The sequence below is a fragment of the Eurypyga helias genome, unplaced genomic scaffold (assembly GCF_000690775.1).
Source record: "Eurypyga helias isolate BGI_N326 unplaced genomic scaffold, ASM69077v1 scaffold13356, whole genome shotgun sequence".
Lineage (NCBI taxonomy): Eukaryota > Metazoa > Chordata > Aves > Eurypygiformes > Eurypygidae > Eurypyga > Eurypyga helias.
The window spans coordinates 5,434-19,949 of record NW_010256268.1 but is presented as its reverse complement, the minus strand read 5'-3'; the positions used below and the strand labels follow the sequence as shown (position 1 = coordinate 19,949).

The 14,516-nt window shown below is 41.3% G+C and overlaps 1 protein-coding gene across 1 annotated transcript in view; it reads right to left on the bottom strand.

Annotated features, from left to right (window-relative positions):
• Positions 1 to 14,207, bottom strand: part of RP1L1 (retinitis pigmentosa 1-like 1) — a 28,281-nt gene extending 14,074 nt beyond the window's left edge. The window contains exon 1 of the mRNA XM_010153625.1: positions 13,569 to 14,207. Coding sequence (XP_010151927.1) covers positions 13,569 to 14,207 — 639 coding nt within the window. The remainder of the gene's footprint in view (positions 1 to 13,568) is intronic.
• Positions 14,208 to 14,516: the final 309 nt, after the last annotated feature.

The window sequence follows — 14,516 nt, the reverse complement described above, 5'->3', positions numbered from 1 at the left end:
GCCACACTTCTCTGGATACAGCCCAGGATACGGTTGGCTTTCTGGGCTGCCAGCGCACACGGCCGGCTCATGTTCAGCTTTTCATCCACCAGCACCCCCAAGTCCTTCTCCTCGGAGCTGCTCTCTATCCACTCTCCACCCAGCCTGTCCTTGTGCTTGGGATTGCTGCAGCCCAGGTGCAGGACCTTGCGCTTGGCCTTGTTGAACTCCATGAGGTTGGCAGTGGCCCACCTCTCCAGTCTGTCCAGGTCCCTCTGGATGGCATCCCTTCCCTCCAGCTTGTCAACCGCGCCACACAGCTCAGCGTCACCGCAGGAGATGTGGTTGTTATTTTCATACAGACATAAGATGGAGGAAAAGTGTGGTGGAACTGAAAGAATAGAAGTTAGATCTTCTTATCTGCCTCAGCTGTCACAATCAGTGGAGAAAAATAAATTCCAGTAGGGTAGGATGGGTTTCATTCTAAAGCAGCAATAAACCCTTCGATATTTTGTGCTTTCTTCTAAGGTGGGGGGTTATATCAGAAAATGCTGTAGTGAAATAAAATAGTGTCTACTGATTGATCAGCACAGATTTTCTCTGAGATTAAAGTTTTCTTTGGTCGCTCAGAAATGCTATTATCTTTTCTGAGCAGTAGCCTTTAAGGAAATCCTCCTGGTAAACAGATTCCCCACTTCCCCCTGGCTTCCATAACAAGATTCTTGAGTACCCATGCCAGCATACCATATTACAAGAAAACAATAATACATCCCAGACCAATCTAGCCACAGAAACCAAAGGCAGCTGATTATGAATATTTAAAATGCAGTGATCACCTGAAGGAGTTGTGATGGAGAAGGGAATGACCTACCTTATTGTTTCTCTATTAACTCATCACACTTGATTGTAAGTCATCTTTTACAATCCAGGCTTCTTGCACATTGATGGAGGACAATCAGTATTTCTGGGGCACAGATCATTTCACCCTAGAAAATCCATCTGACACAGATGGTAAATCCCCCCCATTGGACATGCCTGCATCTTTCACCAACTAGAGAGAAGTCAATCTTCTTAATGATTTGTTTAAATGTAGATACCTAGAGTGATTTGGTATATTCTAGGGTATCTAATATGTGTGTGAGGATGACAGAACAAAGGACTGTGCCCCAATAGACTATCACTTGAAAGCTAAGCAGGAAACCTCTAGCATATTCATATAGAGACAATTAAAAAATTGTCTTTGTTTGCAAGCTGAATCCCAAAACATGGTAATTTCAAGAATATTTTAAACTTTGATAAGTGAACAGTCACAAATAAAAGGAAAGAAAATAAATGGCTTATGATAAAGGTCATTGATGGATTAAGAAAGAGTTCCTTTGGATCAATTAGGCCCCATTCAAGCTCTTATTTGAGTTACCTCAATGTAATTCCTCTATCATATGAGTTCATGGGAAGGGTTTTTCACACTTAAGTCACTGGAAATTCAGAGACAAAATCCACCAAGAAAAATTTAGAGGGAACAATCTCTAGCAGACTTTATTAGAGTTTTATTGAATAACCCCTGAAAATAAAATTAAATTTCTCCATCCTAATGTAAGGCTGGATCCAAAGACCATTGTCACCAATAGAGAGAATCTTGATGACCTCTACAGACTCTGGTTTCAGAACCAAGAGGATTATGGAGGCTGTGAGGGAAGCTCTGGACCAAAAAGCAGAACATTTGTTACCAATATTTGCCTCTGTTGATATATTTTTGTCCTTATCAATCTAATCCTGGCCCATAAACCACTGTGGTAACCTGAGGATAGGAGCTGCCTTGTGAAAATACCACAATTTGCTGTGCATTAAACGTAAGTGCACAGACTCTTCCAAGGAAATTTCAGCTATGGCTTTAGGTTTTATTGTAAACTTTGTACTTCTGACAATAAAGTAGTTATTTTTCAAAGCAGTAAAACTTCTGTTTACTTGCATATTTCATTGTCTCATACCACATGAACACGCTGTTATGGTGGCATACGTCACATATGTGTTGATTCAAAAAAGCTAAGTGTTCTTTCCCATAAAGATGTTTCATAAATGTTAATCTAAGCCGCTCTGGGGAAGCCATCATGTGCGAGGTGGAAAGGAAAGGACGTCCTCTCTTCTGGACTATGTCTTTTCTGTCCATTTGGGTGCTATCCATTGGAGGATGGATTGTCTCCATGAATGTTACTATACAGTACCTAGCGCAAAGGGGCTGTGATCTCAGCAAGGACCTCTAGGTGTTACTGCAACACAATTAATAATAAACTGTCATCAACATGTAAACAGAAGACAGGGAAACATAATATCTCTAAAATAAGGTATCTGTTACTTGTTATGAAGATCACGTTATACCCTAGTTCTTCCCAGAGAAGAAAGAATCTGTAATCCTTACTCAGCTCTGAATACAGTTTCTGATGAAGGTAAAACGTCAGGAGATCCCTTTGTTTTTCCTTTGCTGGCTACCAGCCAACCAAAGACATTGGAAAGAATTAGAGAGAGAAAGAAAGAATGAGGAAATAATATAAGACACGGTTGAGATCACAAGTCCATAAGCTAATCCACCTTCCAAAGAAGTGCAGAGATGCAAGGGAGAAACAGGAAAAGCTGGTAACAGACGTGTTGAAGAAAAGGCTAACGGGCTGAGTTCATTCCCTATCATGCTGACTCAATGCCTGTTTCCTTACTGCTCTTTCAGCTGCTGCCTTTTGTCTTGCATTCAGATTTACAACCCTTTGGAGTGCAAACAGCCCTTTTGTTTTGCAGTTGTACTACATTCAATCCAGGGGAATCCAGGCTCTGAACTGAACGGAAATCTTGCTTTAACAATAATAAATTTTGTATATTATTCATGCAAAGAACCCGTTTGCCCTTCCCTCATCCAAACTTTGCACGGGAGGAATTAGAGAGTGGTTCTTCTGGGGAGTGGTTTTTTAAAGCTATGCTAATCTGTTGGTCAGAAGGTGAATCATGGGGTGTTGCCAATCCATGTCCACATAAATGTTAGCAAATTAGCAGAAGAAAAGGAGGTGGTATAGGAAAGTGCATTACTTGACCTCACTTTCTCTAGCATCAGCACGGGCAACCTCCCCCACACCCTACCACAGTGGAACACCCATTTTCCCATCAGCAGGAGGCTGGTGGACGTGGCATGGGTGTGTATTTAATTAGAAGCCAGAAGGCTCTCCTGACCCATCAGAAGGATCGCAGAGCAAGAGCTAATATTGAACTTAAAGTAGGAACTATTGAGTAGAAACTTATCTAATCTTCTGCATAGAAATGGATTGAATCCTCTGCAAACACTGCATGGAAAAAGGGGAAGGAAGAGGAAGTGATTAGTCCAGAACAGAGTACGCAGCATCCCTCCACCTCCCACAGCACACCAAAACTTCCATGGTCTCCTACACAACGTATCAGATCTCAGGTCTCAAAATCCACATGCAGGAAGCAGGACAGATCCCAATGTCCTAAGCTCCTGCAATAACAGATATTCCACTAAACATAAATTACACACTGCTACCTTTACTTGATACTTATACCATGGGAATATGGGCCAATGTAAGATCATCTGTCATACCAACACTTCTAAAAACATCAGCATCTTCTACAACTGCTCAGACATGAGATGTCTAATTTTCTGTTTTAACCACTGTGTAAAGCTGCACCAAAGAAAAAAAAAAAAGATAGCTTTGGGAGTTGTGATCTGGAAATCAGGCCATGAAGCCCTCAAACAGCCCAGTAAAATATGTGATAGATAGAGGAATAAAGCACTGCACTGCTTTCTCTGACAAGATCATGTTTAGCTATTGCACTGCTGGAGCTTTTCCTGGAGTACTCACAGACGCCTTTTCCCTGTGTGTGACACTTTGCACATGCATAACGAAAATGTTCTGTGTTTGGCCCTGAAAATAGTCTGGAAGAACATGTCTTTCAGCAGTCCAGGAGAAATGCTACAATCAGAAGTTCAGTGGTCACTGGAAATTGTTTGGGTAGCTGGACAAGAGAAACACTGCATGGAAAAAGGGGAAGGAAGAGGAAAGACTGAAAAAACGGCATGAGGAAAGCAGAAAATTTTTTCCTAAACAGGTGAAGAGGACAAAAAGGGGAAGAAAACTGTTTTACAGCCTGATAGACTGCTAGGATCATGAGAGGTGCCTCGTTTACTGCCTCGGTGGAGGGTGAGCTGGTTCCTGATGACAACTATGGAAAGCTCCCCAAGGACTTCCACTGAGTGCTGGATTGAGTTGGGAAGATCCCCACATAGCACTTACTTCATAAGCAAGATTCTGACGGCCCTTTCTCTACCCACCCACCCTGTCAGCTCAAAATGATACTGTTCCAGTTTGTAAATCAGCCAGAGAAACAGAAAAATACTGTCAAGGGTGCAAATTTCAGCAGAGAAGAGAGGAAGGCATTTCTTAGAAAGTTTTTGTGGCAGATACTTTTCCACTTTCTGACACTCTGCAATTCCTCACTGAAATCAGAGTCCACCACCTGCCCCAAAGGCAGGAGCATTAAATCTGATCCATCTAACATCAGCATTTGAAAATCATGAGTCAGACTAATATCCACCCCACCCCAAGCACCTGCCCTTATCCTCTCCAAGGGCAGGATTAGCTTAAAAAAATGACAAGTCTTGAAAAATGCTAACCATTTTTTTCTTGTGATTAGCCTTGTCGTGACTGAGTCAGTGGGAAGGACACGGTTCATGAGCTCAAGCTTTTCCCAGTGACCAGAAGTTCTCAAAACTTACACCTTTTATATGGGGAATATCTACACCATGGATGAAAAGTTACTCCAGCTGGAAGCTGTGGGGGAAAAGAGGTAAACATGACATAGATGTACTCCAACAAACTGTAGGAGCTGGGACTGAGTATATAAACCCTATTGCTTCTAGTTCAAGCTCGTAGATCCATATGGCATTGTTCCATGGTCTTACCATCCCAGGTGTCTCTTAGCCCAAAAATGTGTGCATTGTGCTTCGTTGAGCTCTATGGCTGCAGCCTATGGGCTCCAGAAGCTCCGGGCATAAAGAGAAACATGTCTAGCTGAAACCTTGGTTTGATTGAGTAGGCATTTTCTTGAGTATAGGGGTTTCACCCTCAATTTGCAAAGTTCATAGTGCAAATGTGAAAGCTGGAAAGCTGTTTATGTCCACACAGTTGCAGCAGCTCCCCTCATGTTAACTGAACTTATCTAGAAAAGATGGAAGTTGAAAGACATCCAGACCTTGCAAAGAGTTGCAGCAGAATCTTTTGAATTCTCTGTTTGGAGCCCAAAGGAAGAAGCAAAATGATGAAAACGCAAAACATGCTGTCTTTCTGTCTCCTATTATTGATAAAATATTCCAAAATCTGATTTTAGAAACCCAGATTTCCCTATGGGGAAAAAACCAAAACAAAACCCAAAATCAAACCTGCCTCTTGTGTAAAATCCTTTGCAGAAACAGTGATGTCTACATAAAGCACTTAAAGAAAATGCACAGTTTTTCCAGGAGAGGGTGGACTTTTGCTGTTCTTTGTACTCCAGCTAAATGCATGAACAGAAGCATCACATTCACAAATATTACTGCATATACTCAATAATATGATTGGAAATGTCTTTGCCCTGGATTAAATTCAAAAGAATCAGAAAGTAATTACCCTCTGCTACATTATTATCGAAAGAACAAAATCTCCTCCGGCTAAGGGAATCATTTGCATTTGGTGTATGTTAGATAAGAAAGTATTAGATTTGGTATATGTTAGATAAGAAAGTGGCTAGCACACAGGGTCCATTTAACTACATCTTGTAAGGCACTGGGCCAAATGATTTCAGGGCATCTCAAAGGTTCATAAAACACACCTGGATATGAGTCGTCTTATGGATCAGGTTCATGGAAAGTTTTGCTGAGGTTTACAGATCGCTTGTGTAAATCTCTCTGGAGTCATTGTGGTTTTGGCATGGAATCAGAGAATATTGAACCTGAAACCTGCGGTTTGTTTTTAGACTATGAGTCACACGCATGGTGGGTGGAAAGTGGTACAGCTCGCTTGATAACAACGGTTTGCCCCAGATGAGGGGCTGAAATTGGTTGTAATTTTTCATACCTGAACACAGCACAAAAGCAAGTGTCACAACGAATATGTCAACGTGGAACCAGAAAACTATCCCAAGGAGGGAAATTATCACCTTTCTTCTCTTATTGTTTATACATAAACCACATATTGTTTATACATAAACCACAAGCTTTACCCCAGCTCGCTTGCCTCCATGTATCCCATTTCCTTCTTACAGTCCCATCAGGGCCTTGATGACACCTGTCATTAAGACAGATGAGGTTGGTAGATAACCCAAACATGAGTGGCCTAGAGGCTGCCTGCGAGCAGTCTGCAGATGTCCTAGAAATGGCTATATGGCTGTGTAAATCTGAGTCAGGAAATATGTCAGACAAGCCTGTTTCCTGCCCTCGCACCCTAAGGTCGCTGTAAATGCAGGCATTATTATCAAGAATGATTTAGTAATAATAGTTAGGCTGATATCTTTTATAATAACAACTAAAAATAAAAATTCTGTATTTACTGCTAAATTGAAGAATTCTGGATCCAGGGCACTAGAACAGTTGCCTGTACTGTTAAGCTGTTTGAATGGTCATCAGTGCATTTAAAACCTGCATAAACTGTCACTCTCCCAAACAATTCCTGGGCAGATCTGGGAGTTAACATATGGCAGGGACCTTTTCTAAGAAGTAGCTAGAATGTGGACACTCAATTATAGAGGCTGTAGGAATTAAACCTTATTTTGGAGGCTACATGATGTGAGTGTGTCAAGACAGTGCCGTTTGGTGGCGGGACCACAGTATGTGCCCAGACACTATTCAGTCTACTGGAATACCTGTAGTCCATGGTGCTACTCTGGTTTAGGAATAACTTAGCCTACAGGTTGCTAAGACCGGGAAGATACACTGGGGAAAGAATCACTTCATATGTGCCCTTCTGTCTTTCTCCAAGACTGCTACAACTAGCCAATGCCAAAGATGCCTTGATTTGACCCAGAATGGTTATCCTTACCAGAGCATCTAGTGTGTCTTGTTCCAAACTCTACAAAAACACATTAAAAATGAGTTTCTAATAACTAATCCTTTACAGTCTCTAGTTATTGGTGCCTGAGGAAGCATTCCTTCACTCATGATTGCTCCCCTGATAAACTTGCACAGTAATTCTCTGATCCCTCAAGGAAACTTGGTTGCATACAGTGCTCATTCTGCAACGTTCTCACTTGTAGAGTCTAAGGCAAAAGAGGGACTTTCTGGTCATATACTCTGCCTTTCTACATAACAGACTGGATCAGATTCACTCATTAAATATAACAACTTACGGTCAGCCTTGAGTGCGCCTCAGCAAAAAAAAACATCTAAGTCTTGGCCTGATTCCAACAAACATAAAACTAGCCACATCCCTCTGAAAACTCATCTGATGGTTGATAAATCCCATTTGAGAAGCTCATGGTAATTGCCACCAGTAGCCATAAACTATGTAGACTATTTGCCATAACACAATGTGGTTTCAAATGCCATACAAGAAGGAGGATTGGATTTTAAGGAAGAATTTCGTTTTGTTTTAAGAGAGTCAGTAAAAAGAAGGCCTGATGATTCACGAGTAAGAGCAGAAATCAGGACATCTGTGACTAGGCACATAGTCATGTTGCTGGGTTCCTGTGACTTAAAGAAGTCTTAATGACTGTTCAGCTGGTGGACCCTGGATAATTGCCATTTGTAAGGGAAATCCTCTCTTGCTGAGAAGTTGCTGTCATGTAATCCTACACGTCATTTCTTACAGTTAAATGGCCTGTAAGGATTTCTAACCTCCCTCTTTGCCCCTAAAGGCATTCTCCCCTCTCCAGAGACAGGTGGTGTTGATCTGCACACCATGAAGAAAGAACTCTGGACTCACTCTGCACTGGTGATGCCTCCCCTGGAGTGCTGTGTCCAGTTCTGGGCTCCTCAGCTCAAGAAGGACCAGGAGCTACTGGAGAGGGTCCAGCACAGGGCCACTAAGATGATGAAGGGCCTGGAGCACCTTACACGTGAGGAAAGGCTGAGAGAGCTGGGGCTGTTCAGCTGGAGAAGTGGAGGCTGAAGGGGATCTTATCAATACTTATCAGTATCTGAAGGGGGGGTGTCAGGAGGATGGGGCCAGGCTCTTCTCAGTGGTGACCAGTGACAGGACGAGGGGCAGTGGCCATAAACTGGAAACAGAAGGTTCAACGTGACCTTGAGGAAACCCTTCTTCCCTGTGAGGGTGACAGAGCCCTGAACAGGCTGCCCAGAGAGGGAGTGGAGTCTCCTTCTCTTGAGACTTTCCAAAGCCGCCTGGACTTGTTCCTGTGGGATCTACTCCAGGGGATCCTGCTCTGGCAGGGGGGTTGGATGAGATTATCTCTAGAGGTCCCCTTTAAACTCCACCGCTCTGTGAACCTGTGTGAATCTCTAAAATCCACTGGGTTGAAGCCCAACTGATGTAGAAGATAACCTACAGATTTTGCTCTATGTTTTTTATTGAGATATCTTCTCTTACTAGCACACATGGTTCTTTTTCAGTGAAGAACTGATGTCCCTAGTAAAAACTAGGAAAGTTGTAATTTTCAACTCTCTTACCAGCCAAGTGATCTTCATATGTAACATCCCATGCCTTATGTTTGCTAATATTTAAATATCTGTAGTACTTTAAAACAACTGCATGAAATATTAGGCCTGGGTTAATTGCTCCTAATTTTAGACGACTAGTCTGAACCAGCCTGCTGCTCTTCTATGGTCAATAGAGAGGCCAACAGGCAAAATTACCTCCTATCCTAAATGCCCAATGAGCTGATGAGATTTAGATGAATAAAGTCCATACCTGTCTGTCTTTTAGTGCACAAACATGCACAAAGTTTAACTGGCAAATTAATGAGATGTCAGTGTTAACCTCTATTGGGGCACTATTTTCTGTAAATCACCTGGAAAACAGTAACTAGTGCCTTGACCTGAAAGGAACTATATGCTTTACACTTTCTACTTGCTGAAAATTTAACTCATTTTTCTAAGCTAAAATCAAATTAAATTTCTCTCCAGTCCCATAGTCATCAAGTTACTGTTTTGATTTAGAAACTGACTACAAAAATCATGGTTAGTTTGAGAAGAAGGGATCTTGGCCTTGCTGAAGGTAGTGAAGCCCAAATACTTAAACAACTATTCATGCAGTGGTACTAGCTCTTCCTTCCTAGCAGGCAGTCTTCTTGATGCCTAAGAGTAAAAATACTGGTTTAATCTGATTCAAGGCTTCAGGGGTTGGAATGAAAATGAGAATGTGTAAATTCCAATATAACAACACTGGATTTATACTAACATTGGAATCCGGATCTTTCAGTCACTGTTTCTACTGACCTGAGACTTGCATAATTAGTTTAGGATAATTCTGAATTCATTGAACTGGAAGACTATCTGACCCAAGAGCAGTGAAGGCGCCATAACCCAGGCCACAGAAGAAACAATGAGGAAATAGAATGACTTTTCCCATGAAATTCATAAAGTATAATTTTGAAAATATGTGAGAGGTAAATAAGCAAATAAATGGGAGCAAGAAAAGACAAAATTATAACAAAATACGTGTGATCACAAAAGCAAAAGCTCTGCTGGTCTCCAACAGATCTTGATGCTACACCACCACCTTTGGCCCAACCATCAACTTCATCTGTATTAGGATTCTGCATAACTGCCCATTATCTCTTTCTGATTTTGTTCCATGAAAAAGAGGTAAAATGCTCAGGTCATTTGCTTCATGAAATCACTAGCATTTTTTCCCTTTTCAGGTAATACCTTAGACTAAAGCCAATTTGAAAAAAATGAGACAAAATGAGGGGTATAAAAATAAATTATACAAAGTTTTGTCTAGAGAAGAAAGTGTAATGATGTGCAAAAGCAGCAGGATTTGCAGTTTGGGAAGTTTATTTCCCTGTGACTTATAACTGAAATAAACTTAGAGGTTTACTGGAAACCTTTGTGGACTAGGTGGACTACAAAAGGAACAAAACACTGTTCTCTGCTTTTCCAAATCAATACTGCATGAAAGGAACACAAAGAACAAGCCAGTTCCATGTGTGTCTAGGTTTATACCCATGTAAAGGTATAATAGCAAACCAAAAACTTGTAATATTGAAGTATTCTGGATTTATTCAACACAATAGTAAAGAAATTCAAACAAAGCTTCTGGGACAATATATGCCAACCATAAATTATGTTGCAGAGGAGATTTAACTTAAGATTCAAGTTTAGATGTAGAGTTATAGTAGTATAAGAAAACAAAGCAGATTGAAAGAGCAACACTCTCAGATCTTTGAATAGCACTTTCATTGATGGAAGAGATCGATTCACCTGTAGGAAAGGAGATTTTTCCTTTTGCATGTTCAGTTTTCAATAGATCAAGGAAAAACTGCCAGCAGAAGAGACACTGCAAACTTGCTTTTAAATGCTGTGAATTATGTTATTCTAAACCAGATAAAACCTAAGTCAATCAAGCAGTAGTCCAGATACATTGCTAGGAATGAATCTTACTGTTATTCACCTAATCTGTCAAATCTTGGGAATGAATGTCAAAAGTTACAGTTCCTCACACTCCTAGCCCGTTTTTCAAGAAATAGTGGTGTCTCTAATAAGGCTAGACATAGACATGTGATAGAAGAAGTTAACAAAATTATTAAAAGACAATTTGAATTATTATCTGAAGAAAATAATGTGAGAAACAAGGAAATACCAAAAAAAAATATGAAGCATCCGGACACTTTAGAAATAGTCATGGAAGAATGGAGACACGTTTTCATTGTCTCTAGCAGAAAATGCAAACGCAAGCAGAAAGGCAAGACATACAATCAAAATTAAACTTCATCACCAGTGGAAGGAAGTTATTTCAGCAAATCCACCAAATTCTGTGACAAATTCATCATTTTCACTCCTCAAAGAAACCATTAGTATCTGGTGAAAACTCTGGGACACAACCAACTGTGCACAGGCACAAAGATCCTGAAGATAAGGTATGATAAGAAAACTTGGAAGGGCAGCAATGGTGTAGAGAAGCCTTATAAAAGGAAAAGATTGGAAAATCCAAGACAGAGTGACCTTTTCTGTGGTTTAAATGCTTTGCACCTGAGACTAGGGTAACAACTCCAGGAAATCCTAACAGGAATGACGATTGAATGAGCAGTAGTGAACAGTTAAAATGCAAAAGCTAAATGATTGAAATGAAGAACGGCCAAAAAAAATCACTTCAAAATGTTCCTCAGAAAACATATTCACAATCACATATTTCCTAGCTATGTGTAAGCTGATATCGTTGATGAGGTTGGACCTATAGTCACCTATCAGTGTGATAGTCAACACAAGAATAAAAGGAATGCAAACTAAATTAATGAGGTACAATATATGAACTGCCTATTCACCAGATGGTGATGAAAATTTTCATATCCGAAAAAAAAATTCCAAGGGACCATGAAGACATTACATGATGGTGTGTGATCCAGAACTACATTTCTGCAGATGGAAAACATGCAGAAAAAAAGGAATGCAGAAAAATATCGGGGTTAATAATGACTAAAAGGAAAATTGTGGGAAACTCATTTGAGAATCACAAGGAGAACATTAAGATTGCACTAAGAAGAGGAGGCAAACCTTTTCTTTAGACAACTGGGTGAAAATTCTCAAAAATTGAAGAGGAAAGTCTCTCAAAAGTGAAGAGGATGTTACTACCACTACACAACATTATTATCTCCACGTTGACTGAACAGTAGCCCAAGTCTACATAGACTTTTTTTTCTTCTCTTCTATTAGGAGAAACACAGACACTAGACACACTTAGAAAAGACGAATCCCACTGTAAGGTGGCCAGCTTGTACATCTTGGACTTAGACAACTGATTCAGGACATAAAATTTGCTATTTTGCTTATCATAGGCCATGGTCAGGTTGTCCATAGCTAAGCTTCCTTTCTTGCTCCTGGGTCCCTTTTCATAAATCCTCAGTTTCTGCAGGACTCTCACTTTGTCAGTAAGACTGCAATTTCACTTGCCTAGCGTATGTGGACTGGCACCATCCTTTCCCTGGAGTTTCATCTCATCTCTGACTAAAGTCAGGCTGCCAATCCTTTAGCCTCTAGATCAGTAAGTTGGGAAAGCTGTAGCAGTAGGGTGTTTGGGAAGAACATGGATCCTCCAGCTGAAAACTGGAAGCTCTTTTGAGAGTGATGGGCACAGCGGAAAGTGCTGTGATTACAATCATAGCACAGAATCACAGAATCGTTCAGGTTGGAAAAGACCTTTAAGATCATCGAGTTCAAGAATTAACCAACACTGCCAAGTCCACCACTAAACCATGACACTAAGCACCACATCTGCACGTCTTTTAAGTACCTCCAGGGATGATGACTCCACCACTTCTCTGGGAAACCTCTTCCAACATTTAATAACTGTTTTGGTGAAGGAATTTTTCCCAATATCCAAACTGAAATACTGAACTGAAACTATCACGTGTTTCCTCCACCAGGAAAAATGGATTAAGGTACCATTATCCCCTTCTCTCTCCGTCATAGCTGCACATTCTTGTCCCTGTGCCAGGTTGAAAATATCTGAGTTAAGACTATCCCTCCATTTTTTTCTGCTCCTGGATAGTGGGTCATTTGAACCCAAGTCATTGCAGTCATCTGGTTCAGAAAGTGACATCACAAATGGTTGTAACAGTACCAGCGAGGAGCTGGCACACAGCAATGTAAAGGTGAAAGGTGCAAGGAGCAGGGTAACTACTCCACTCATCTGTGTGGCCAGGGACAAATCAGACTAACATGTGAGAAGAAGAAATGGAAGTGCAGGTTACAAAGAGGTGGAGGAGAAATTGGGATAATCTCAGGTTTGTCAGGAAATTCCTTTGGGAGCAGAAGAACAAAGGAGTTGTCATGCCCTGAATGTATTATGAAAGTTCACCACAATTAGCACATTCACCGAATTATCAATACAAATGTGTCTCCTGATCCCGCTCATACCCTAATTACTTATGCATTTATTAGTTATATTACCATAATGCTGAACATCCCACATCACGAGCAGGAGTCTGTTCTGTTAGGAATTATACACTTCAAGGTGCTATCTAAGGTTTGTCATATTTTGTTGAATTCCTGGTTGTTAGGCGCAGAAAAGTTAAACACCTGTTGGGACATGCCTCCCAGGACAGGGTGGGAAACTCCATTACTAGAAGTTTAGGGATTTTATACCTAGCTCCAAACCTTAGGCTTTTGGACTTCTGCCTGAAGTTGCCTCCCATTCACGCAAAACAAAATGTGATGCATAAAGTTCTTGAATGGCTGAACAAGATTCTTCTACATCAGCCCTTCATGTAATTAATGGCAAGGTAACTAAAGTGACAGTAACTACACAAGACCAAAGGATTAAGGTAATGTGGGTAAACTATTGGCCCCCGAGCTAAAGGATTTGCACCACAGGGAATGCAGAAGCTGATGTGATAACACTTGTTAGATTAACCAACCAGCACCAGGTATCAGAGATACTTGCCTTCTTCCCATCAGTGGTGTAAAGCTTCTTCACTGGGAACTGCAGGATCTCTGAAATCTCATCCAGGAGTGTTTTGAAACTCCTGGCATTTCTGCGGTTCAAGATAATTGAGCGCCGAAAACCACTTTCTCCATTCTTAATTAGAGTGATTTTCTTGGGTATTCTGGGGCCATGATGTGTGAAAGGTGTGGAATAATCTTCCAGCTTGCCCTCCTGAACTACTCTTCTCACGGTACTGGAGGGACGACCATGTCGCGGAGGGACTGGCCTGTGTCCCCCAGCAGTAATGCCAATAGGCTTGACGTATTTCTTGTCGGAACAAAGGTAGCATCCTCCATCCTCCAGCTGGTCCAGCTCACTGATGCAATGTATTCCTCTTGGGGTGGTGATGGTCCGCACCCCAAATGGCAGTGGGACCCGATGAGAGAGGTCATCCATAAGTGCATTGAAGCTCTTGAAGCTTCGCTGATTGATGGCCATCTTGACTCCTGCAAACTGAGGATCTCCACTCTTGAAGAAGGTTATTTTTTTGGCTGGGGGCACCTTGGTGACAGTGCTTGTCCGAGCCACGGGGGGAAAGGGCTGCTCATAGTTGTAGGAGCTGGTGGTTGACAGGTAGTCAGCAGGCACCTCAGTCATCCCTCTTGCTTAATGGTAACTACAAGAAAAGCAAAAAAAGTAGGGTTTGGGGTTTTTTTTGAGTCATGCAGAATTGGTGCCTGATGAGCATGGAAAAAAAATGTTTGCCTTGAACAGTTTTACCACCTGTGTTTGCTCAAGAGAAGATTGTACCAACATGGAGTTATACTGGCTCATGTACGTACAAGGAAACACAGCAGGAAGAGTGGCCATAACCCTGCTCCTCAGACTGAAACCATCCTTGTCCTGCAGACGCCAATGAGAATGCAGACAGTGTTAGTTGCCCAAGGCACAAAACCCATGAGTCAG